Source organism: Oncorhynchus nerka, linkage group LG3 (genome assembly GCF_034236695.1).
Source record: "Oncorhynchus nerka isolate Pitt River linkage group LG3, Oner_Uvic_2.0, whole genome shotgun sequence".
Lineage (NCBI taxonomy): Eukaryota > Metazoa > Chordata > Actinopteri > Salmoniformes > Salmonidae > Oncorhynchus > Oncorhynchus nerka.
Genome location: NC_088398.1, coordinates 14387561 through 14409974, shown reverse-complemented (window position 1 = coordinate 14409974; position 22414 = coordinate 14387561). Strand labels below are relative to the sequence as shown.

Sequence of the window (22414 nt, the reverse complement as noted above, 5' to 3'; positions counted from 1 at the left end):
ATGACAGTCCCACATTGAAAGTCACTAAGCTCTTCAGTAAGGCAATTTTGTCTATGGAGAACACATGGCTGTGTGCTCGATTTTAGACACCTGCAGATTTGATACAAGAGAGCTTATTTCTTGCATGTCGCTAGTCGTGTTGGTATGTGACAAGCTTGTCTTTTGCTTCCATTTAACAAAAACAATACTTCCCATATCAACCTTTTGGGTTGATGAATACACACATTTTATTTAAAATTACAAACCATGTAACAAAAGATTACAAACCAAATATCGTTACATAAAGGTTCTTAATGACAGTAAAATGGAGCTGACCAGATGACATTGACAGTAAGCTGGTAAGAAATAAACACATTTAAAACTTCAAATGGTTTTGCTGGAGACAGCCAGCAAACCACTTAGCAACCGTTGCTCTTCTCTTACCGTCATAGTAATCACACAATAGAATTTACAACCAGAGGGAAAACATTTTAAAACAGTTAAACTAAAATCTAAAACACCAGTCCTCCTCTTCACCAGTAGTGTTTAAGAAACCAACCCCTCTCTTAAAACACATGCACACGTTATGAAACAGACTAGCATTTCAGATGAATAATCAGCAACTTAAATTAAAATGTTGTCTGACTTTGATCAGAGAGGTCATGGAGCATGGTGTTAATCATTTTGGAGCAGCCTAGAGCGCAACACACCAAGCTGCTGCAGAGAGAAAAACAACCACTGATCCGATCAAAACAACTAGCTGGTAAAAGGCTGTTACCCCATTCAGCTAAATGCATTTTTAATTTAACCTTGATTTAACTAGGCAAGTCAGTTAAGAATTTGCTCTTATTTTCAATGACTGCCTAGGAACAGTTGGTTACCTGCCTTGTTCAGGGGCAGAATGACAGATTTGTACCTTGTCAGCTCGGGGAGTCGATCTTGCAACCTTCCGGTTACTGGTCCAATGCTCTAACCACTAGGCTACCTGCCACCCCATGTCTCTTAAAATAAAAAGTCTCCAACTTTCAACACGGCTGCATCACACACACACCACACACACAGTCTGGAGACAAGGGACCGTTCAAACAACTTACACGAAACAACTCAACGCTCAATTAACAAGTTGTATGGGGAAAGACTTTGCTCCCAAGGCCCACCAGTAAATGTAGATTATCATTCATTTTAAGGGGGGTAATTTTCATCTTTAAAGTCTAATATAATGAGCATCTCCTTGCCTTGAGACAGTTATATGCGGGGTTGGTTTGAGTCGGTTTCAGAGTCCTATATTAACTGAGAATGTTAGCTACAGTGCAGAGGTTCAAGATGAGTCGAGCTCACACTTCAGTACACTGGCCGTCAGGCCTTCGCGACCTCACACTACTGCTGCTGGAGGCCTCAGCCCCAGGGGAGGACCTGTCCTCTGGGCTCTCCCCCAAACGCAGTCTCTGCTCCCGGGGATCCACTGCCTCCCCATCACCCTCATCGTCGCTCCAGTCCCCAGAACCATCCACAGAGGTGTTAGGACCAGATGACATGGAGGGTGTAGCAGTGGCCTCTTCTTCCCCCTCCCCAACCTCAGCCCTCTCTGGCGCATCTGTGGGACTGATGTGGAGCAGGGCCAGGGTGTCCTCCAGGGAGGGGCTGGTCGGGCTGCCAGGCTGCCCCCCCAGAGAGGTGGGAGGCCTGGCAGGAGCAGACAGGACTGTGGAGGTAGCTGGAGATGCTGCAGCCTGCTGCACTGCGGCTGTTGAAGTATCAGCCCTGTCTGCAGAGTTCCCTCTCCCTGCCGCAGCGGACCCCTGCGTGCCACCCTCGGTGTCCAGACGGAGGCCCGCCACCCCTTTCTTGGGGATGTCCACAATGTCCCGTTTTATCTTGCGGCGGCGGCCGTGCTCATTGCGCCGGTACTGCACCATGTTCTCCAGGTCGGCCACGTACAGGAACCCGGCTATCAGCATCTCAGCCGTCTTCTTGCCCTTGGAGAAAGCGTCCTCCAGCTCACGACTGGTCCTTTCGTCATACTGCCACCAGCCATTCCTCCCCTCATAGTACCAGGCATTGTCCCCTGTGGCACCCCACCCTCCGGTCTTAAGCTCTTCGGGGGACAGCAGAGTGGGGTGCTCCAGGAAGTCCTCGGGAACCTCCTGTCTACAGAGAGCACAGCGCTTGCTCTGCCAGGACGCCCCTTTCACACACAGGAAGCAGAAGACATGGCGGCAGGGTAGCTGGACAGGGTGGACACAGCTCTGCAGGCAAATGGCACATTCTGGGACAGACAGGGCAGGTGATGAGCCACTGGAAACAGAGCAGGCAGAGTCACCACTCCCCTTCTTACTGGATGGGAGCGAGCTCACAGTGTGGTCAACCTCACCACAGCTAGCCATCCTTAGGAAGTACTTTGGGGGAAGGGGGGCAAAGAGACACAGAAAAGGATGTTAATGTGAACTACGAGCATCATAGTTGTCAAATTAATTCAACCAATATACTGAACAAGTTAAAGCAGTTTATTTAGCTACACACAGGACAGGCAGAGATTCTGTAGTAGCTACTTACTGTAATATCTGCTAATGTTGCCAATGTAGCATTAGGCTTATTGGTGGTTGTTCAAATGTTTCACTGCCAAAAGGAAACAAAGGTTAACACAAATACTTTTTTTAATCAATAGATGAACTTACGATTCCGGGAAAGTAAACAATACGGGAATGACAATAAGTCAATTGTTTTTAGATAATTGAAATACTATTTATATTTGATTATTTTCAACTAAATGAAATCGGCCACCATGTCGGTCATCATGAAATGACCGATACACTAGCTAGTTAACCTGTTTGGGCTAGGAGGCAGCATTTTCACGTTTGAATGAAAAGTGTGTCCAGAGTAAACTGCCTGCTACCCAGTCCCAGTTGCTAATATATGCATATTATTAGTAGATTTGGATAGAAAATACTCTGAAGTTTCTAAAACTGTTTGAATGATGTCTGTGAGTATAACATAACTCATATGGTAGGAAAACACCTGAGAAAAATCCAACCAGGAAGTGGGAAATCTGAGGTTTGTAGTTTTTCAACTCTTGGCCTATTGAATACACAGTGTCTTTGGGTCATATTGCACTTCCTAAGGCTTCCACTAGATGTCATTAGTCTTTAGAACCCTGTTTGATGCTTCTACTGTGAAGTGGGGGTGAATGAGAGGGGATTGAGTCAGAGGTCTGCCAGAGACCCACGAGCTGGTGACGCGTGTTCATGTGAAAGGTAGTTCCATTGCATTTCTGAAGACAAAGGAATTCTCCGGTTGGAACATTATTGAAGATATTTAAAAACATCCTAAAGATTGATTCTATACTTCGTTTTAAATGTTTCTACGGACTGTAACGGAACTTTTTGACTTTGTCTGCTGCTAGTGATCGCGCGCCATGCATTTGGATTACTGTGCTAAACGTGCTAACAAAAAGGAGATATTTGGACATATATTAACTATCGAACAAATCAAACATTTGTGGAACTGGGATTCCTGGGAGTGCATTCTGATGAAGATTAAAGGTAAGTGAATATTTATAATGCTATTTGACTTCTTGTTGTTCTTGTTGACTTCAACACAGCGGATATATTTTTGGGTTGTGTTGGTCTCTGAGCGCCGTACTCATTGATTATTGCATGGTTTGCTTTTTCCATCAAGTTAAAAAAATCTGACACAGCGGTTGCATTAAGTAGAAGTATACCTTTAATTCTGTGAATAACTTGTATCTTTTATCAATGTTTATTATGAGTATTTCTGTGCAAATTCACGGGATGTTTTGGAGGCAAAGCCAAATGTAAACTGAGGTTTTTGGATATAAATATGAACTTGATTGAACAAAACATACATGTATTGTGTAACATGTTGTCCCAGGAGTGTCATCTGATAAAGAATATCAAAGGTTAGTGATTAATTTTCTCTCCATTTCTGCTTTTTGTGACTCCTCTCTTTGGTTGGAAAATAGCTGTATGGTTTCTGTGACTAGTTGCTGACCTAACAATTATATGTTCTGCTTTCGCCGAAAAGTCTTTTTGAAATCGGACTCGGTGGTTGGATTACCGAGAATTTAATCTTTAAAATGGTGTCTAATATTTGTATGTTTGAGAAATTATAATTATGACATTTCTTTTGATTGAATTTGCACCCTGCAATTTCATTGGCTGTTGGCGAGCTAGCGGAACCCCGTTCCTAGACAGGTTAACAATGACATTTTGGCCCTTATATGGCAGTTGGCAACCAACTTGAGGTGCATTACTGCAACCGACTGAAGTTTGGACCTAAGTTAATCTTCAATTCACCCAAATAGGACCAATTATACTATTTTAGCGCCTGGTCACGCAGGTGCACCCGAGCAGTATGGGTGCAATGATTGAATAACGTGTACATGTATTTTGCAAAGCTCGCGTACGCGACTGGTTTGATCAGCATGTAAGTTCTATTTTATCGCCTGGCTACGCAGACACTCGTTGACCTGTGCAAGCAGTGTGGATGCAATGATTTATTAACAGATTATTTTTTTTACCCTTTTTCCTCCCCAATTCCGTGGTAACCAATTGGTAGTTATAATCTCTTCTCATCGCTGCAACTCCGATACGAACTTGTGAGAGGTGAAAGTCGAGAGCCGTGCATCCTCCGAAACACAACCCAACCAAGCCACACTGATTCTTTGAAACTGTACACCTGGCGACCATGTCAGCGTGCACTGCTCCCAGCTCACCACAAGAGTCACTGGTGTGCAATGGGACAAGGACGTCGCTGCCCCTAACGACTCTGGGCACATTGTTCACCGCCCCATGGGTCTCCGGTCACAGCCTGCTGCGACAGAGCCTTGACTTAAACCCAGAATCATTAGTGGCACAGCTAACACTGCTTTAGACCACTGCGCCACTCAGGAGGCCCTTGACATACATGTCTGAATTTATTTTGCAGGCAAGCGATGTGAGCAGTATGGTCAGTATGTGAGCTAGCTAACTGACAGGACCTGTATCGCGATACTCGTTAGTATCGTGGCAAGGAAACAAAACATTAAGCAGATTTAACTTATTTTGGAAAACAGCCCTAATGTTACAAACAAAACATTGTCATCCAGTGTCACTTATTACCCCGTGTAATATTTTATTTTCCAAGCTATAGCTAACTATTTTACATACAGCAGGTTATTAAAATGACCAAAGAGTCGAGTCTGCTTCGTTAAAATTTGCGCCGTGGAAAAAAATATCGTGATACAGTCCTACCAAAAACCGAAGACAGCAAACGTTAGCGAACAGCAGTTTTTTTCCCTTCTTCCTTCGAGGATAAACCACCGTTAGCCATGTAACGTTATCTAACTAACGTTGGCTAATCTCCGAGCTAGCAAACTCAACAGCATTCTCATTTACATAACATTATCGTAGCGAACTACGACCACAATATTTTGATATTTTCGGTGACGGTGTTATACGCATTGAAAAGGCGAAAACTGACGTTAGCTAGTCTGCTAACTTTGATTTGAACTAACGTTACCCACCCCCAGGAGGAATAAAAACAACGAGACATGTTGTATCTAGGACTGACAACGTAGCTAGCTGACGTTAGCTTGCCGTCTCGATCGACAAAGAAAGCCAGAGCTCATCACGTCTCTCTCTTAGCCGAGACTGTAATTTCGCATGTTAGATTTATCGGTCATTGTGCGCCTCTTGTATTGTTAAATATTACATTGACCTTAAATCATACACATTTATCTAAATTAGCTGCATAGCGAGAAATGTTAAGTTAAACTCACCCGTCTGTTTTCCTCCTTCACAAAAAGCAGCGTAGTAAGTCTAGCGTATTTAGCCTGTTAACGTGATGACTACCTTAATTGTACGTAATCACGCACAGCACACGCACATTACAATTTTCTCGAATCAGCGGAGAAGTGCAATATGAAGTAATTGCAGACCGCAATTCGGGGCGTTTCTTAAGGTAGGCGTTCCTTGATATTAGAAAACGCCCATTTGTGTATACCATTGGTCAGTCCGTAGATGGTTAGTTTTTTTTAACCTTTATTTAACTAGGCAAGCCAGTTAAGAACACATTCTTATTTACAATGACACCCTTACACCAGCCAAAATGGTGGTCACACCAGATACGGGCTGTTTTTCTGATCCACACCCCAATTTTTTTTTTTTAAGTTATGTGATCAGATGTAGGAGATGTAGGTCTGTATTTCCAGTGAAAACAATGGTTTAGGGCCTAATGAATTCATTTCAATTGACTGATTTCCTTATATGAACTATAACTGAGTAGAATCTTTGAAATTGTTGCTTTTATAGTTTTGTCCAGTGTAGTTACACACACAGCACTGTTACCATACAATGTTTTCAACTTGCATATTTGATACACATTGACATATATGATCACACTGTGTATGTTCATTTTTACAGTAATTATTATCCAACATGTCCTCACCTGGGATTTGAACTCAAAACCTCTTGGTTCATGATATTCTGATATGCCACCATGTCTGTGTCAATTAATCTGATTGGATTAATTTATTTAATCAATATTAGATTTTTCTGTATAGGGGAACCCTCGTCACACTGGCCTGTGCTGTCTCAGCCACAGGGAATATATACCTCCATATTTTATATTCCCCGTGTCAACTTCTTCGATCAATTCCTGATCAACGGGCCATCTGGCAGCAAAGGATTGGCAAATCCCACTGGGTGGATGAAATATGTGCATTTTGTTGACTTCCTGAAACATTTCATTGAGCATACGAAGTGCTCAAAGGAAAAGCCCTGTTCACTCCTTTTGGACAAAACCACGAGTCTCTTCTGTCCAGTGACGGACTCAATTATGCCAAAGAAAATGGCATAATTATGCTGTAATTCCCACCCCATTGCTCTTGTCGGGTTCAACCCTTAGACAGGTCTGTCTACGGGCCACTAAAGATGCACATCAACACCGCGTGTGATGCCTGGATGAGGAACAATCCCGGGAAGACAATGTCAATTTATGACATTCCAGGCCTCCCGGGTGGCGCAGTGGTTAAGGGCGCTGTAGTGCAGCGCCAGCTGTGCCACCAGAGACTCTGGGTTTGCGCCTAGGCTCTGTCATAACCATCCGCGACCGGGAGGTCCGTGGGGCGACGCACAATTGGCATAGCGTCGTTAGGGAGGGTTTGGCCAGTAGGGATATCCTTGTCTCATCGCACACCAGCGACTCCTGTGGTGGGCCGGGTGCAGTGCACGCTGGTTGGGTTGTGTATCGGAGAGTTGTAGTGATGAGATAAAATAGTAGCTACTAACAATTGTTGTAATCGCCTACTCTCTGGCTGCAAGTCCCTTGAACATTCAGGCTGGCTGGGGTACAACCCAGCACCCTGCCTATTGCGAGCTCAGACCTGCCCAGTTCTTATGCCACACCATTCCAGCCCTGCCTATTGCGAGCTCAGTCCGCTTTTTATCAGCATTGCTGATAGCGGACTACCAACTCCTGAGGAGATCCAGCTATATCAAAAAGCTGGCCCCTGAAAACCAGCTTGCAAAGGAAGAAAACAGCACAAAACTGCAATTCTAACTCAGTGAAGCAGGTACTAGAAATGCAAAAGAATAGGCACAATCTAGCAAAAGGCTGTTTCTGAAGAAAGGGAAGCAGGACCTGCAAAGAACAAGGCAGCTAGAAAAATGGTAGAAGCTTCTGCCTCGTCTGTGTGGAGCCATTTTCAAACAGCCTTCCAAAGGAGACTGGGGTGAACTGTGTGAGATGCAACAAATGGGCCCGTGATGCTTGTACCTCAGGCCAGGCAATGTACGTGTGTCAGAACTGTGACTCTGAAGATGAGTCTGATTAGTCAGATACGGATGTACTCGTATAGACTGTTACAAAACTGTGCATTAGTGTGTTCAAACACCTCGTCTGATTTGTTAAGACTTGTGGCAGACCAGGGGGTTGGGTCAAAACCTTTACAGAGATCAGACACGGACAGAGTAGGATTAGCTCAGTTTCAAAGGTGTTTATTCAAATAATAGTTCAAAAGAAAAGAATAGGTCTCCACCATGTGACCCTCTTGGGGATACCATCTTCTTGGCTCCTGGTCTTGCTGTTTCCTGTGGGTATCAAAAACTGAACTCACTCCTGTTACCTCTGCAACCGTCCCCAACTATACGGGAGTCCTTTCTTCCCCCAGTCTCTCCCTGTGTGCTGCCCTTCTGGCAGCTTTATGGGACTTGCACTGCAGGTGAGCAATCAGTCCCAATTTGTCAAACAATTAATTATTTGTGTTCTTATTTGTTGATAATCCAATGTGACAACTTATCCGACGCAATGTGACAATTTACCTGCTTATGGGGTAAATTGTCACAAGTGCACACTCTCTATTTAACGGTCTACAACTCCATACTGAAATAAGATAAGAAGATGTAATGAATACAACATAAGTGCCCAAGACTTACTTCTTTCATTTGGTATACATTTATACCATTGTGATGTATTGTCCCCAGTAAATGTTAGACAGCGTGAGAAGTGTGACAACATACCTCACTCTCCCCTACATTAGACAATAACATGCATAATGCAATCATGTATGTCAACATGTGTCCAATATGTTATTGACACAGACGTGGTGGCATAGCAGGAAGATTGGTATGCTGTGAACCAAGAGGTTGTGATTTTGCACAATGTAATCAGGTGTCAAATATGTAAGTTGAAAACATTGGATGTTAAAAGCACTGTGTGTGTAACTGTTTCTGCAGCTTTTTTTCTGTTGGTAAAATAATACTTTTCTAGTTTAATTAACATATGAGACAAAATTGAACAAACACATTTTAAGACCCACTGAATTTTTGCCCTACCTTTCCTCATGTTGGAAAACTAAAAATGAAAAGTTGAGTAAACCAAAAAAAAAGCAGTGGAACCAGTTACTTAATTATTCATATTTAGTTAGTGTACCCAGCCCTTGAGTTCTCAATTGAATGTATGGACAACAGCTGGATCAACGACTACAATCCCAACACTCGGTTTTAATGTTAAGAAATGTTATTAATCCTTCTAGCAATACGGTTTATAATCCTTTGGAACTTAACTTTCATGTAAGCGAGAAAGATTCTTTCAATTGTATTCTTATTATTCAACTGTTTTTTACACCATCTGTTGTAGGTTAGCTCGTGTCCAACACAAATAAGAATGGGAAGAAGAAACAAGCAGGCAAAAAGGTAGCATGGAAGCCCATATCCATGTCAGATCTTTTCTGCTACTTTTCACTTGTTATCTACATGGGGCTGGTGAAGCTGAAAAGCCTGAAAGACTACTGGAAAACGTCATCTCTATACCAACTGCCTTTCCCCATGACTGTTATGTCCTGCAAAAGGTTTCTGATTATTTCACAGGCGCTTCACATCAGTGACCCAAAGGTTGATGAAGAGAATGAGAAGAAGAGAGGCACAGCAGCGTTTGATAGACTGTGCAAGATCAAACCGCTCTACCACAGCATTGTTGAGGCCTGCAAGACGTACTTTCAGCCAGCCCAGAACGTGTCAATCGATGAGAGGATGGTAGCCTCAAAGGCAAGAATTGGCCTCAAACAATACATGAGAAACAAACCAACCAAGTGGGGTTACAAGCTGTTTGTTTTGGCTGATTCTGTATGTGCCTACACATGCAATTTTTTTGTCTACGAGGGGAAGAACAGTTTTGCTACCGGTAAGGGACTCAGCTATGACTCTGTAATGGAGTTATTGGATTTTCAACTGCTAGGGAAGGGCTACAAACTGTTTGTGGATAACTTCTACACAAGCCCTACCCTGTTTGCAGACCTAAGGAAGCTGGATGTGTGGGCCTGTGGCACCATTCGTACCAACAGGGTGGGCTTTCCGAAGACGAAGGTGAACGACATGCCTAAGCGGGCTGAGCGGGGGACCATGCGATGGATCCGTGAAGATGACCTGCTCTTTGTAAAGTGGATGGACACCAGAGAGGTGGTGATGTGCTCCACTATCCACAAGTCCTTCAGTGGGGATCATGTCGTCAGGAGTGTGAAGGACGGTGCCGGGGCCCCATTCCAACTGCAGTGAAGGACTACAACAAGAGCATGGGAGGAGTCGACCTTTCGGATGCGCTGATAGGCTACTACAATGTTCTCCACAAGACAATGAAATGGTACAAGACCTTCTTCTACCATTTCATCGACATCGCCGTGGTGAATGCATTCATCCTACACAAGGAAATGGCGAAGACCTGTGGAAAGCCCTTCCTCTCACAGAAAGCCTTCAGAGAGCAGCTCATCAAGGAGCTTGCTGGCTACAGCACCACTGCACCAAGCCCTGTCCCTTCTGCTCCTGCCACAAGTGTTCATCTGCCCAAATATATTTGTGCAGGCATGGATGTGCCTAAGGGCCAAAAGGGCACAGCATGGAGGCGTTGCTGTGTTGTTAGCAAGATGAAGTTTCCCATCACATGCACCACATGCTCAGTGACCCTCTGCTTTACATCAGAGAGAGACTGCTATGGCATCTGGCATCAGCAGCAGAACATTGTCCAGAGTTTTGGCAATGTTGGTGGGGTTATATGGCAAAGTGGGTCTGCAGTCTAGCTGAGAACACCAGTCTGCAGTCTAGCTGAGAACACCAGTCTGCAGTCTAGCTGAGCTAGGGTCAGTATGTTATATCTGGTCAGTATGTTATTTTTCCTGTCTTATCCGGTGTCTTGTGTGAATTTAAGTCTGCTCTCTTTCTCTCCTTCTTTCTCTCGGTGGACTTGAACCCCTGGGACCATGCTTCAGGACTACCTGACATGATGACTCCTTGCTGTCCCCAGTCCACCTGGCCTTGCCGCTGTTCCAGTTTCAATTGTTGTGCCTGCGGCTATGGAACCCTAAACTGTTAATTTTTTCTCTTGATGTGCTGTCCTGTTGCACACTCTACAAACACTGATTTTTTTTCTCTTGAGGTGCTGTCCTGTTGCACACTCTACAAACACTGTATCTCCACCCGGCACAGCCAGAAGAGGACTGGCCACCCCTCATTGCCTTGTTTCTTCCTAGGTTTTTGCCTTTCTAGGGAGTTTTTCCTAGCCACCGTGCTTCTACACCTGCAATGCTTGCTGTTTGGGGTTTTAGGCTGGGGCTATATAAATAGATTTGATAGAGGACTGAGGGTGTGTAAAAGTGTGTAAATAGTTACCCATGTTACTTTGTAAATGTATATATATATTTTTCTTTCTCCCAAAAATGTTTATAAAAAAATTTCAAATTTTTTTTTTTTCATTTTTTTTTTTTCTTCAAATTTTTTTTTTTCAAAAATTTGTACAATTTTGTGTGGGGGTGTTAGAATACCATTTTGGTATGTTGTATATAGTTATTGGTTTCAAAATGTGTACTTCACCAATTTGGCCACTTGGGTACATTTGGGCTACTTGTGTGGGACACCTGGGTGACTTCATAATAAATCTTTTGTAGCACACTCATTTTCGAAGTTATCATTCTGAAATTTTGCACAAGTACTGTTGCCCTCTTAATTTTTTCACTAAAATTGTCCCCATCGTCTTATCTGAATGTTTGTTTCATCTTGTTCATTTGAAAGATGATGATACCATAATAAATAGAAAAAACGCATGTTTTTTTCCATAGTTTTATCTAAACCAGATCTATTGTGTGTTATTCTCCTACATTCAATTCACATTTACACAAACTTCAGAGTGTTTTCTTTCAAATGGTACCAAGAATATGCATATACTTCTGTGACTGAGCTACAGGCTGTTAGATTTGGGTATGTCTTCAGGCGGAAATTGCACAAAGTAGGGGGGTAGTTCTAAGAGGTTAAAAAAGATACACTTACTGTGAGCAGCTTTGCAAAATTGCACCTGGATGTTTTCACACACCACCTCGGATAGCACACTTCCTCTCATCTTGCGCTCTCATTTCTATTGGTCCATTCTATTGGTCTATTCCATTCCACATTTCTAACTGGATCGCATGTATTTCTCAAAATACAACTGGGTGCAACTGTCCTAAACTGCGTACAGTAAGTGTATCTTTTGGATATAATAGAATATTTCTCGATTATATGAAAGTTAAATTCCAAATGTTACCGAAAGTGTATTTGCACATAGAGCATTTGGCCAGCGTTGGGCCATTCCCCTCACAAGGCTAAACGGGACATACTAATGGCTCAATGTAATGGAATGGAATTGGAGTCATGAATACGAGTAAGTAAGGTTGTGGTGGATTTGATTCAGCATGTCACTGACAGTTCTTTGACTATCTATGACCATATATTTAATGCAATTTATGTGAAGGCCTATATAAACTTACAAACAACTGTGTTTAGGATGGATATATCTTCAAAAGACTTGCAAAAACGAAGCAAACGCAGTCAATCTGAAATGAGAAAGGCAGGTCTCCAGAGAGTGTTTATTGATGTAGTTAACAAATAATAAAGGCGCGATTCCATACTAGCCTGTCCCAAACATATTTAGGTGATCTCCGAATGTTCTAGCTATTTTCACATAGAAACTTCATATGGGAGTAAGGGATGTTTGATATGTTTTTTAGATTTGTACCACAAACTATTTTTGTGGGATGAGAGTGGCCAATTCGTCCCTTTTAGACCTATAGATGTCCCCTGTAAGATGATCCATGAACTGTACATGATAAAGACAACATTGTGGTGTCATTATACTCCTTATCGAGTGCTCTAAAATATGGAGTGTCTTGTTTCTGAAATATATATATATATTTTTTAGAAATTGTCCACTTTTATCATGATTTTCCCCCAAATGGTTTGTGATACAAATTGAAAAAGCCAAACATCCTTCCCATGAATAAAGGTTTCATGTGACAGTTGCCAGAACAATCTGAGATACCCAAAATATTTTCAGGCATAGAATTACCCGAAGATAACAAATGAAAAACAAAGACAAGTACAAACCCATTATAGTTTATTTGACATACAGATGCTTTTGATTTCTGCTCATGTGGCTTTAGTGAAAGCACAGATCCTGCTTACACAGACAGGCAAACTAGCACTTTGTCCAGGACGCTTCTGAACAAACGTGACCAATAATAAGTTGGGTGGAAAACACTGGGGTCCATTCTTTCACAAAATCAATTCAGTCAGTTTGTCTCATGTTTACTATACATCTGAATGCAGTAACCACATCTGACTGTCTGTCTTTTTGTTACTGATATCCCATGATAATTTACTCAGCAAAAACAACAAACAAAAACATAAAGACAACAACAACAACAATTCTACATAATGTCACAAATTAAACCTACATTGAAACCAAGACGCAAAGTTTGTTTTTAACTGGGCGGGAGCCTTTTAAATAACCGATTCAACAAGCATTTACATTGTCCCGACTCCCAATGACAAACACATCATCATCCCCATACTGTCACATTTCAATGTCTCACTCCTCTCCTCTCTGTACAGTCCCATCCAATCACAAGAGCAGTTTTGTTCATTCCCGTCCAATCAACAGCATTCTTGGGTCTCTCTAGTCTGGTGAAACTAGAGGACAGGACGGGAAGGGGGAGGTGGCCTCTCAGTGGTGTGTGGTGGAGGGGGGCAGATAGGTAGGTATGTAGGGGAGAAGTCCTTAGAGTCTGTAGTGGCCCGATCGAGTGACCCCATCTCTCTTGTGCATATACAGTATATATTTAAATAATACAGGTAGCAGCAGCACCCCTTCAGCAAGGAGTTGAGGGGGCGAGGGGGACAAAGAGGGGGTGGAGTGAGAGGGCTCCTCCAGGCTCTGTTATTGTGTAGGACCTTCTCCCTCAGGTGAGACAACAGGGTCTCTGTTTTGGCCTCTCCGGCGTCTTTGCTCTGTCTTGTTCCTGTTCTCAGAGTCCTCCCGGTCACCTGCCTCCCCTCTCTCCCTCTCTCTGTCCTTCTTCCTCTCCCGCCGGCCTTCCCCCTGGCTGTCCTTGTCCCGGCGGTTGTCACGATTTCTCCTTTCGCCCCGCCGCTCACCCTTCCTCCCCTTGCCTTGCCCTAGAGATGGAAAAAACATTGAACAGAAAACACTTGTTAGTCAACTGCTGGCATCTGGTTAAAAGGTGCCTTTTGAGTTTACCAAGGAAAGAAAACAATTCTGTTTCTATACACAGCCTGTCCAATGTATCAATTTTAAAGTCTCTTTATAATGATTTCTGTTGTAGATTAAACTCTGATATTTTCAAGTGATCTACATGACTTTACACAGAGAGCTGGTTGAGGGTCATGGCAGGAGCTGCACTTTCAGATGAGGATATACAGAATAAGATGAATATGAAGAGAGAATGGGTGTGATGATGGCTGTCCAGGGAGTAACTCTGTAGTATGGCACAGTACAAACATGTTCCCCCTATTCACCACTAGAGGTCAGCCTTGCATCACAGACAGTGGCCACACCCTGTGAGCAAGGTTTATTTCAGCTGTTGCAATTCTCCACTGAAAGGCTTTGTCAAAAATAGAATGCCTTTAAATAGTTTATCTGCTCAGTTGATCTGCTCTTTCGCCATCTCATAAACAAATCAATTTCATGGAATGTTGTAGAGGTTACCACTGAAAGCTGAAAAGCCCCACATCATTAATATAAAACACCCCCAGAGAGAGAGAGAGAGAGAGAGAGAGAGAGAGAGAGAGAGAGAGAGAGAGAGAGAGAGAGAGAGAGAAAATGAAAAGCAGCAGGATTGCGAAACTGCTGAGGTAGGCACGGAGCCCCTCTCTCCCCCTGGCCCCCCTTCAGCCTGTGTCCATTAATCAGCCCAGCCATGCTCTGAGCTCCGCTCCATCCTGACCAGGCAGAGAATGGCTCACAGCGCACGCCAGCCCAATGCTGACCCACACATTCCTGGGGTCCAGCGAGTGCGATATAGGGCCCTACCATACAACTCTGTTTAGTCTTCCCTGGCTCTGGTCGGCAGGAATAATGAAAGCACACCAGCCTCAAAGGTGAGACAAAACTGGTGCTGGCACTGGTGCTTGCTCTCCCCAGCTGTAATCTGTATCTGAACTATCTGAGCTCAGGGCAGGAGAGGAGGAGAGGCCCCCATACATCCCACAAGGCCAGGAAGATTGTAGGGTGTGTGTGTGTCCAGTGTGTGTTTATGGAATATGTGTGTGTTTGTATGGTGTGTGTGTGTGTGTATAGTGCAGTGTGAAAGAGGCATTATTGAAAGGGCTTTGGTGGGTTGCTCTTGCAGCAGGAGTGTAGGGTCCAAACAATGTGTGGGGGTGTAGAGAGGGATAGAGAGAAAGTGAGAGCAAGAGAGAGTGAGAGAGAGAGAGAGAGAGAGAGAGAGAGAGAGAGAGAGAGAGACAGAGAGAGAGAGAGAGAGAGAGAGAGACTGGAACAGAGACACAGCGAGAGAGAGCAAGAGAATGATAGAGAGAAAAATAATGATGGAGACAGAGAGACACACACAGAGAGACAGGGAGATAGAGAGAGAGACAATGAGAAAGAGAGAGACAGGGAGACAGAGAGAGACACTCAGAGAGATAGAGATAGAGAGAGAAACACACAGAGCGACAGGGAGATAGAGAGAGAGACAGGGAGACAGAGAGGGACACCCAGAGAGACAGGGAGATAGAGACACACAGGGAGATAAAGAGAGAGGGAGATGGAGAGAGACAGAAAGAGACAGGGAGATAGTGAGAGAGACACACAGAGAGACAGGGAGACAGAGAGAGAGACACTCAGAGAGACAGGGCGATAGAGAGAGACAGGGAGACAGAGAGAGACACTCAGAGAGACAGGGAGACAGAGAGAGAGGGAGACAGAGAGTCTCAGAGAGACAAGGGGATAGAGAGAGACAGGGAGACAGGGAGATAGAGAGACATGGATATATGTATATATATATTTATAAAGAGAGAGAGACAGGGATATATGTATATATATATATTTATAGAGGGAGAGAGAGAGACAGGGAGAGAGACACATCGAGAGAGAGACAGGGAGATAGCGTGAGAGACAGGAAGATAGAGAGAGACACACAGAGAGAGAATGATAGAGAGAAAAAGAGAATGAGAGAGAGAGAATGAGAGAGAGAGAGAGAATGAGAGAGAGAGAATGAGAGACAGAGTGATAGAGAGAGAATGATAAAGAGAATGAGAGAGAATGAGAGAGAGAGAGAATGATAGAGAGAGAATGAGAGAGAGAGTGATAGAGAGAGAATGAGGGAGAGAGAATGAGAGAGAGAGTTATAGAGAGAGAATGATAGAGAGAGAGAATGAGAGAGAGAGAATGAGAGAGAGTGATAGAGAGAGAATGATAAATAGAATGAGAGAGAATGAGAGAGAGAGAGAGAATGATAGAGAGAGAATGAGAGAGAGAGTGATAGAGAGAGAATGAGGGAGAGAGAATGAGAGAGAGAGTTATAGAGAGAGAATGAGGGAGAGAGAGTTATAGAGAGAGAATGAGGGAGAGAGAATGAGAGAGAGAATGAGGGAGAGAGAGAATGATAGAGAGAGAATGAGAGCGATAGAGAGAGAGAGAAAGAGATGAGCAGCATTCTGAATCTGACTCCGCCCCCCCATCCCACCCCACCTCTGGCTCTTTCAACACAGGAAGTCCCCTCTACACACATTGTTTTGTTTGTCATAACCATTTAAAGATAAGCGGATTAGTCATAATCTCTGGGTTTCCTAAAACCCAAGGCACAACTTCATCTGGGCTCGTGTTGAGGTGATTACTGGGTATGTTTATCAGAGTGTCTATGAATTCTATAAACTGTCCAGCGATGCAGTGGACCTGAAGGAGACACTTGAATTAAAACACTTTCAACAGAGATTTAGCACATTCTTACCAGCATGGTCATCACCGCTACACTACAGTGGATGACTGGCAGTGTTTTTTGGGATGGTTTATGTGTGTGTGTGTATGTATGTGTGTGTGTGTGTGTGTGGAGGGGGGTGCAGCTATTATAAAATAAACATTTTGATGTGACGTGTGTCCACGTAAAGTATGATCAGGTTCAGGCATGTGGTTTATATAAACTGTAAAATAGAACTGTGAAAAATGACTATAAAAGTAATATCAACAGAGCTGGATTATAAGATTACTGTAACTAAGGACAGCTTTCAAAAGTGTTGCAACTTCACAAGAGTTTATGCAAGTGCTTGGCCTTCACGTTGCTTAGCCCTCGCTAGATATCTCAGCTGAATTGATACTTTCACTGAACTGTCATCTGGCATTGATTATTTACCATTTTTATCATAGAGTTGGGGTGAAAAGGGGAGATATAGAGAGAGAAAGTGAAGGAGAGAGCAGTGAGTGTAAGAAAACAGCTGAAATTGTTTCTCGGGATCACCCTCCAACACACACTCCTATGCAGTGCAATTACACTGATATCCGTACAGTGCATTGGTTGCACAAAGTACTAGACATCATGCTGCTCAGTGCTCACTGGTGTGCAGACCGTTTGTGTGTTAGGGTGCCTGTGTGTGCAGACCGTTTGTGTGTTAGGGTGCCTGTGTGTGCAGACCGTTTGTGTGTTAGGGTGCCTGTGTGTGCAGACCGTTTGTGTGTTAGGGTGCCTGTGTGTGCAGACCGTTTGTGTGTTAGGGTGCCTGTGTGTGCAGACCGTTTGTGTGTTAGGGTGCCTGTGTGTGCAGACCGTTTGTGTGTTAGGGTGCCTGTGTGTGCAGACCGTTTGTGTGTTAGGGTGCCTGTGTGTGCATGCGGGGAAACAGTTTGGCCCGCTGTCAGAGAGGGGATGTGCAGGAGCATAATTAGTCTAATGACGCAGAGGGGGCAACATCCTCCATGGCAGGCACACTGTCGTCCAGGGGGCTTTTGGTGGGAGCCAGGCTGGGATTAAAGGCTCTGGGCTGTCCCACAGGAGAAATGCCCGGAGCTTTGAAGGCTACGGGACGCCTGTCCCGCTCCCCCTCACTGGGGGACGGGAGGGGGCTACCTTCTAGCTGGGTTAGATAGATAGGGGAACGGTGGTTTGGAGGACAAATTAGCCTCAGTTGTTAACACAAAGGTGACAGCAGGCAGGCAGGCAGGCGAGGACATGTATGTTAACATTTACGACAACCAAGCATGTTGAAGGAGGGGGAGGAGGACACTGTACACTGAAAAGACATGACACCTCTGGCTACTGTAGCTCAACAGAGCTTACTAGAGATGAAACGACCAAATCAGAGTTGTGTTAAAGAGGAAGAGTGAAAGTGAGGGTTCTTGCCCTGTGACTCATTCTGTGACATTCCATATTTCTCTAAGTACTGGACCTGTTTAAAGTCCAGCTCCTGTTGTCATTTTTGTGGATAAGGAGCGTAAAACCTCCTTGATTCATATTGAGAGTTCCTGCTCTCTGATTCATAAGGAGGGGGAGGACTGGGGGTGACATGGAGGTTACACCGTTCTGTTTAAAAACAGAAAAGACTGATGGAGAGAGCCAAAAGAGAAGAAGTTAGAAAACAACAGCCATTAGGAAGAGCTGGAGGGAGACGGCAAGAGAGACGGGGAGAAAAGAGACAGGGAGAGAAAAGAGACAGGGAGAGAAAAGGGAGAGAAAAGAGACAGGGAGAGAAAAGGGAGAGAAAAGAGACAGGGAGAGAAAAGAGAGGGAGAGAAAAGGGGGAGAAAAGAGACAGGGAGAGAAAAGAGACAGGGAGAGAAAAGAGACAGGGAGAGAAAAGAGACAGGGAGAGAAAAGGGGGAGAAAAGAGACAGGGAGAGAAAAGGGGGAGAAATGAGACAGGGAGAGAAAAGAGACAGGGAAAGAAAAGAGACAGGGAGAGAAAAGGGGGAGAAATGAGACAGGGAGAGAAAAGAGACAGGGAGAGAAAAGAGACAGGGAGAGAAAAGGGGGAGAAAAGAGACAGGGAGAGAAAAGAGACGGGGAGAGAAAAGGGGGAGAAAAGAGACAGGGAGAAAAGAAGAGAGAGAAAAAGAGTGAGAGCTCTTTCTAGAGAAAGACAAAACTTGGCTGGAGAAATAACAAATAAACCTGGTCTGGGGATGGACGGAGGCCCTTGGGGAGTGATGGAGGGAAGATGGAGGGGTGAAGGGATAGAGGGAGGAGGATGTATCAGTGTCTGAGGGGCTGGTGGGGATTAGAGCGAGCTGGCGGAGGTCGGACCAGTGACCCCGTGGCGTATGCGGAACGTAAACACGGAGCGGAGGGGACGCGCCAGAGCAGATAATTAGCTCTGCTCACTGGATGTTCCAGGAGCCGGCCGGCCGACCCGGGGGAAGCAGCTGGGTAATCACACGCAGGGGCAAGGTCGATAACCGTGTGTGTGTGTGTGTGTGTGTGTGTGTGTGTGTGTGTGTGTGTGTGTGTGATAACCAGGCCTCGGCCTACAGTGTGTAACCGGCACCCACCCACACACCTACCCACCCACAGCTCTGGCCTGCCTCCACCCCGCTCAGGCCGATCAGCACAGCACCGACTCCACACTAAGACCCCCATTCCACCACGGGACAGGGGAACAGGAGCCCCATTCAGGGGGAAGGAGGGGTGGTGTGTTGTCTTTGGGTGTGCAAGAGAGAGTATCAGCAGGGTGGAGAAAAAGGGGAGAAAGAGAGAAAGACGACAGACTGGGGGAGGAGCAGAGGCCACATTTCACAGCCTAAATGACAGATTCAACCCAACCAGGACTCTTTACAAATGACCGCCTATGGTTTTTAAAGGGACAAGTTGATGTGTGTGTGTATTCAGATCTGTGTGTGTGTTGGCAGCTGCTGTTATTGGTCTAAACTAATGCTGATTCCCCCCGTCGCCTCATGGCTCCCCAAGGGAGGATGTTTGAGGAGTCTGTGTGTTTCTGCTTCACATTAAACTTTTCTGCTGAATCGCTACTGAGGGGTTGTGTTTGTGCTGTAAGTAAGGCTGCCTAGAGGCCCTGGTGGGCTGGGGAGCTGGGGGCCTTGGGGGGCTCGAGGGCTGAGGGCCTGTTGTCTGACCCTTAACACTACAGTCAGGGCCGGCTGAAGGATCAGTCTCCCCTCAGCCACCAATGACAAACAAACCACATACAAATATAATAAGCAACAAGCAAATATGTTTTTATGACCCCAAACTCCTTCTTACAAACACTCTTTCTGTTTGGCTTCGGTTGAAAACATATTTTTGGTCATTCATTAGAAATCATCAGATCAATGTTTACGAGGAAAAATCGAGTGTTTTGACATATTTTTATAATCAGTAAAGTCTGGATTCGAAGCGTTAGAGCAACAACACACAGGCGTTTCACCATTATCCACTAACCACAATGCATATTCTTAAAGTCAACAATTCAGGTCCCTTAAGGAGAGGAGAGGAGTGGCAGATGACTGACCAGTCATTTCAGATTATAGTGGAGAAACAAAGTTGGTTCTGGAACTCTAGCCTACAACTGTACTAACAATGGAGATAGTGACCTGTCCTACTACTGATGATCCCTGTATAGTTATTATAGTATTTACCTGGACATCGCCTCCTCTTGAGGACACACTCTTTCTTTTCCCAGATGGGGGGACAGGGTTTTCCGTAGGCGGAAGGGAACTGGACAACTTCCCGGGTCCTCGTCTCCTCACCCCATTTAAATCCACAGGTTTTCCCTGACCGGGAGCAGGGGCTCCACTCCCCCCACTCACCCACCGCGCAGTGCACTGCACAAATGATTAAGAAAGAGGAGGAGACACACACTGTATGTTACAAGAGGCATAGACCAAAGATATTCACAACCAAAATTCACATATAGAAGGGCAAAGACACTGTAAAGCATTTGAAGTTAACACCGGTGGAGGCTAGTGTCACTTTAAATCGGAGGTTGGGCTTATTGTTTTGGCTGGATACCAAGCACACCATGTGTTTGATGTGTTCCATACCTTTCCATTCCGGCCCAATGAGCCCATCCTCAGATTTCCCCACCAGCCTCCACTGGTAAACACTCTCTCCTCCTTGTTCTGGAGCTCACCTTGAAGGGAACACTCCATGAGTTTGTCGTTTGGTTCAAACTCGTCTGGACAGACGTGGTGACACTTCCCCAGCAGTAGGTACAGGCCTGGTCTGCACCTCGTACATGTGTCATTGATCAGACAGGCATCACAGTCCGCAGGACACTCTGAAACACCAACACATACATAATATTACACCTGCACTGGAGTCAAATCACATCAACACACACAACAAAGACCTTTACAATTACATTTAACCTCATTCTTCCATTCTAAGAAAACCAAATGCAATACGACATGCTATTTTAACTCCACAGTTTACATCATGTGATTGAGACATAGAAACAACTATGTAACGCTAATATACTACACTAGCCCTCTCTTTGTAACGTGTCTAACACCAACACCATCAGGACTTGATAATAACGTAACAGTCTAATATTCTACTCACTGGGAACACATTCCCTTTGTGTGTCGCTGCAGACCAGGCTCTCTGGGCAGCTCTCCTGACACTTGCCCAGGTGGAGATAGTACCCCGCTCGGCACCGCATGCAAAGGTTCTTATTGAAGCAAGAATCGCACTCCGGCCTGCACTCTGAAACACCCAGTCAGTCAGTCAACAGCCTGCAAGATTATGCTGCTCTTGAAGTGATTTGTTGAACATGCAGTATGTTAGAATGAGCAGCACTCAAAAACAGGACAATTGGCTGCACATAGATGCACATCCCTTTATGAGATTTTAGTGTACAAAATAATAGAAGATCATGCATTTGGAGTGACTGGCATGCAGTGATACCAAATAGACTTAATACATACACTAAAACACAGATTAAGCCTAGTCCTGGACTAAAAAGCATGGAGATTCTCAGTTGAAATAGCTTTTTAGTCTAGGACTAGGCTTAATCTGTCTATGTAAACCGTCCCTTAGTGTAAAGGTAGAGGTAGGTTACGTCTTTGGTAATAGCCATGCAACTTACTTGTGCATGTGTTTCTGTCTGGTGAGCGGGTGCCGTAGAAACCACTGGGGCAGGAGGGCAGACACACCCCCATCTGCCTCATCCCATTTCTCTCCAGGAAGATAAAGAGGCGGGGCTTACAGGACAGACAGCCATTATAATCAGAGCAGGTCAGACAGCCTCCCTGGCACCCTGAGCTCACCCCTGGGTTCTCTGCAGGTAAGACGGAGGGAGATGATGTGGCACAGAAGGACAAAAGTCAGTTTAGGCATTTTACTTTGTATGTGTCTCAAATGGCACAACATTGACTTCATAGTGCACTGCAGAAGTAATGCACTACAGGAATAGGTTTCCATTTGGGAAGCAACCATACAATCAGTTGGCACAGGGTTTCTCAAACTTTTTGGGATACGGTACCCCCCCCAATCACATTTGGATCTGCCTGAAGTACCCCACTCCTCCTGTACAACTGATCGTTTGGCATATGGGTCCTTTCCAAGTACCCTGTGTACAGGCCAGGTTATCCAGAGTGCTTTATAATAACATAAGTGTATTCAACTAAAGTAATTGAGACAACGACATGATCATTGCAAAAGGCATTGTCTTATGTCAGGTGGCGTCACTCC

The 22414-nt window shown here is 44.6% G+C and overlaps 2 protein-coding genes across 2 annotated transcripts in view; both read right to left on the bottom strand.

Moving 5' to 3' along the window:
* Window positions 1-188: 188 nt before the first annotated feature.
* Window positions 189-5858, bottom strand: LOC115102307 (E3 ubiquitin-protein ligase rnf146). Its single transcript, XM_029622131.2, has 3 exons — window positions 5756-5858; window positions 2533-2595; window positions 189-2375 (listed from the first exon to the last, which is right to left on the bottom strand). The coding sequence occupies exon 3, from the start codon at window positions 2361-2363 to the stop codon at window positions 1314-1316; it is 1050 nt and encodes a 349-aa protein (XP_029477991.1). The 5' UTR covers window positions 2364-2375; window positions 2533-2595; window positions 5756-5858; the 3' UTR covers window positions 189-1313.
* A 6474-nt stretch (window positions 5859-12332) lies between these two features.
* Window positions 12333-22414, bottom strand: part of LOC115113978 (R-spondin-3-like) — a 17272-nt gene continuing 7190 nt past the window's right edge. The window contains exons 2-6 of the mRNA XM_065008693.1: window positions 21810-22001; window positions 21284-21427; window positions 20853-20999; window positions 20359-20544; window positions 12333-13952 (exon numbers count right to left, since the gene is read on the bottom strand). Of these exons, the coding sequence (XP_064864765.1) occupies window positions 13714-13952; window positions 20359-20544; window positions 20853-20999; window positions 21284-21427; window positions 21810-22001 (908 nt within the window). The 3' untranslated portion in view covers window positions 12333-13713. The remainder of the gene's footprint in view (window positions 13953-20358; window positions 20545-20852; window positions 21000-21283; window positions 21428-21809; window positions 22002-22414) is intronic.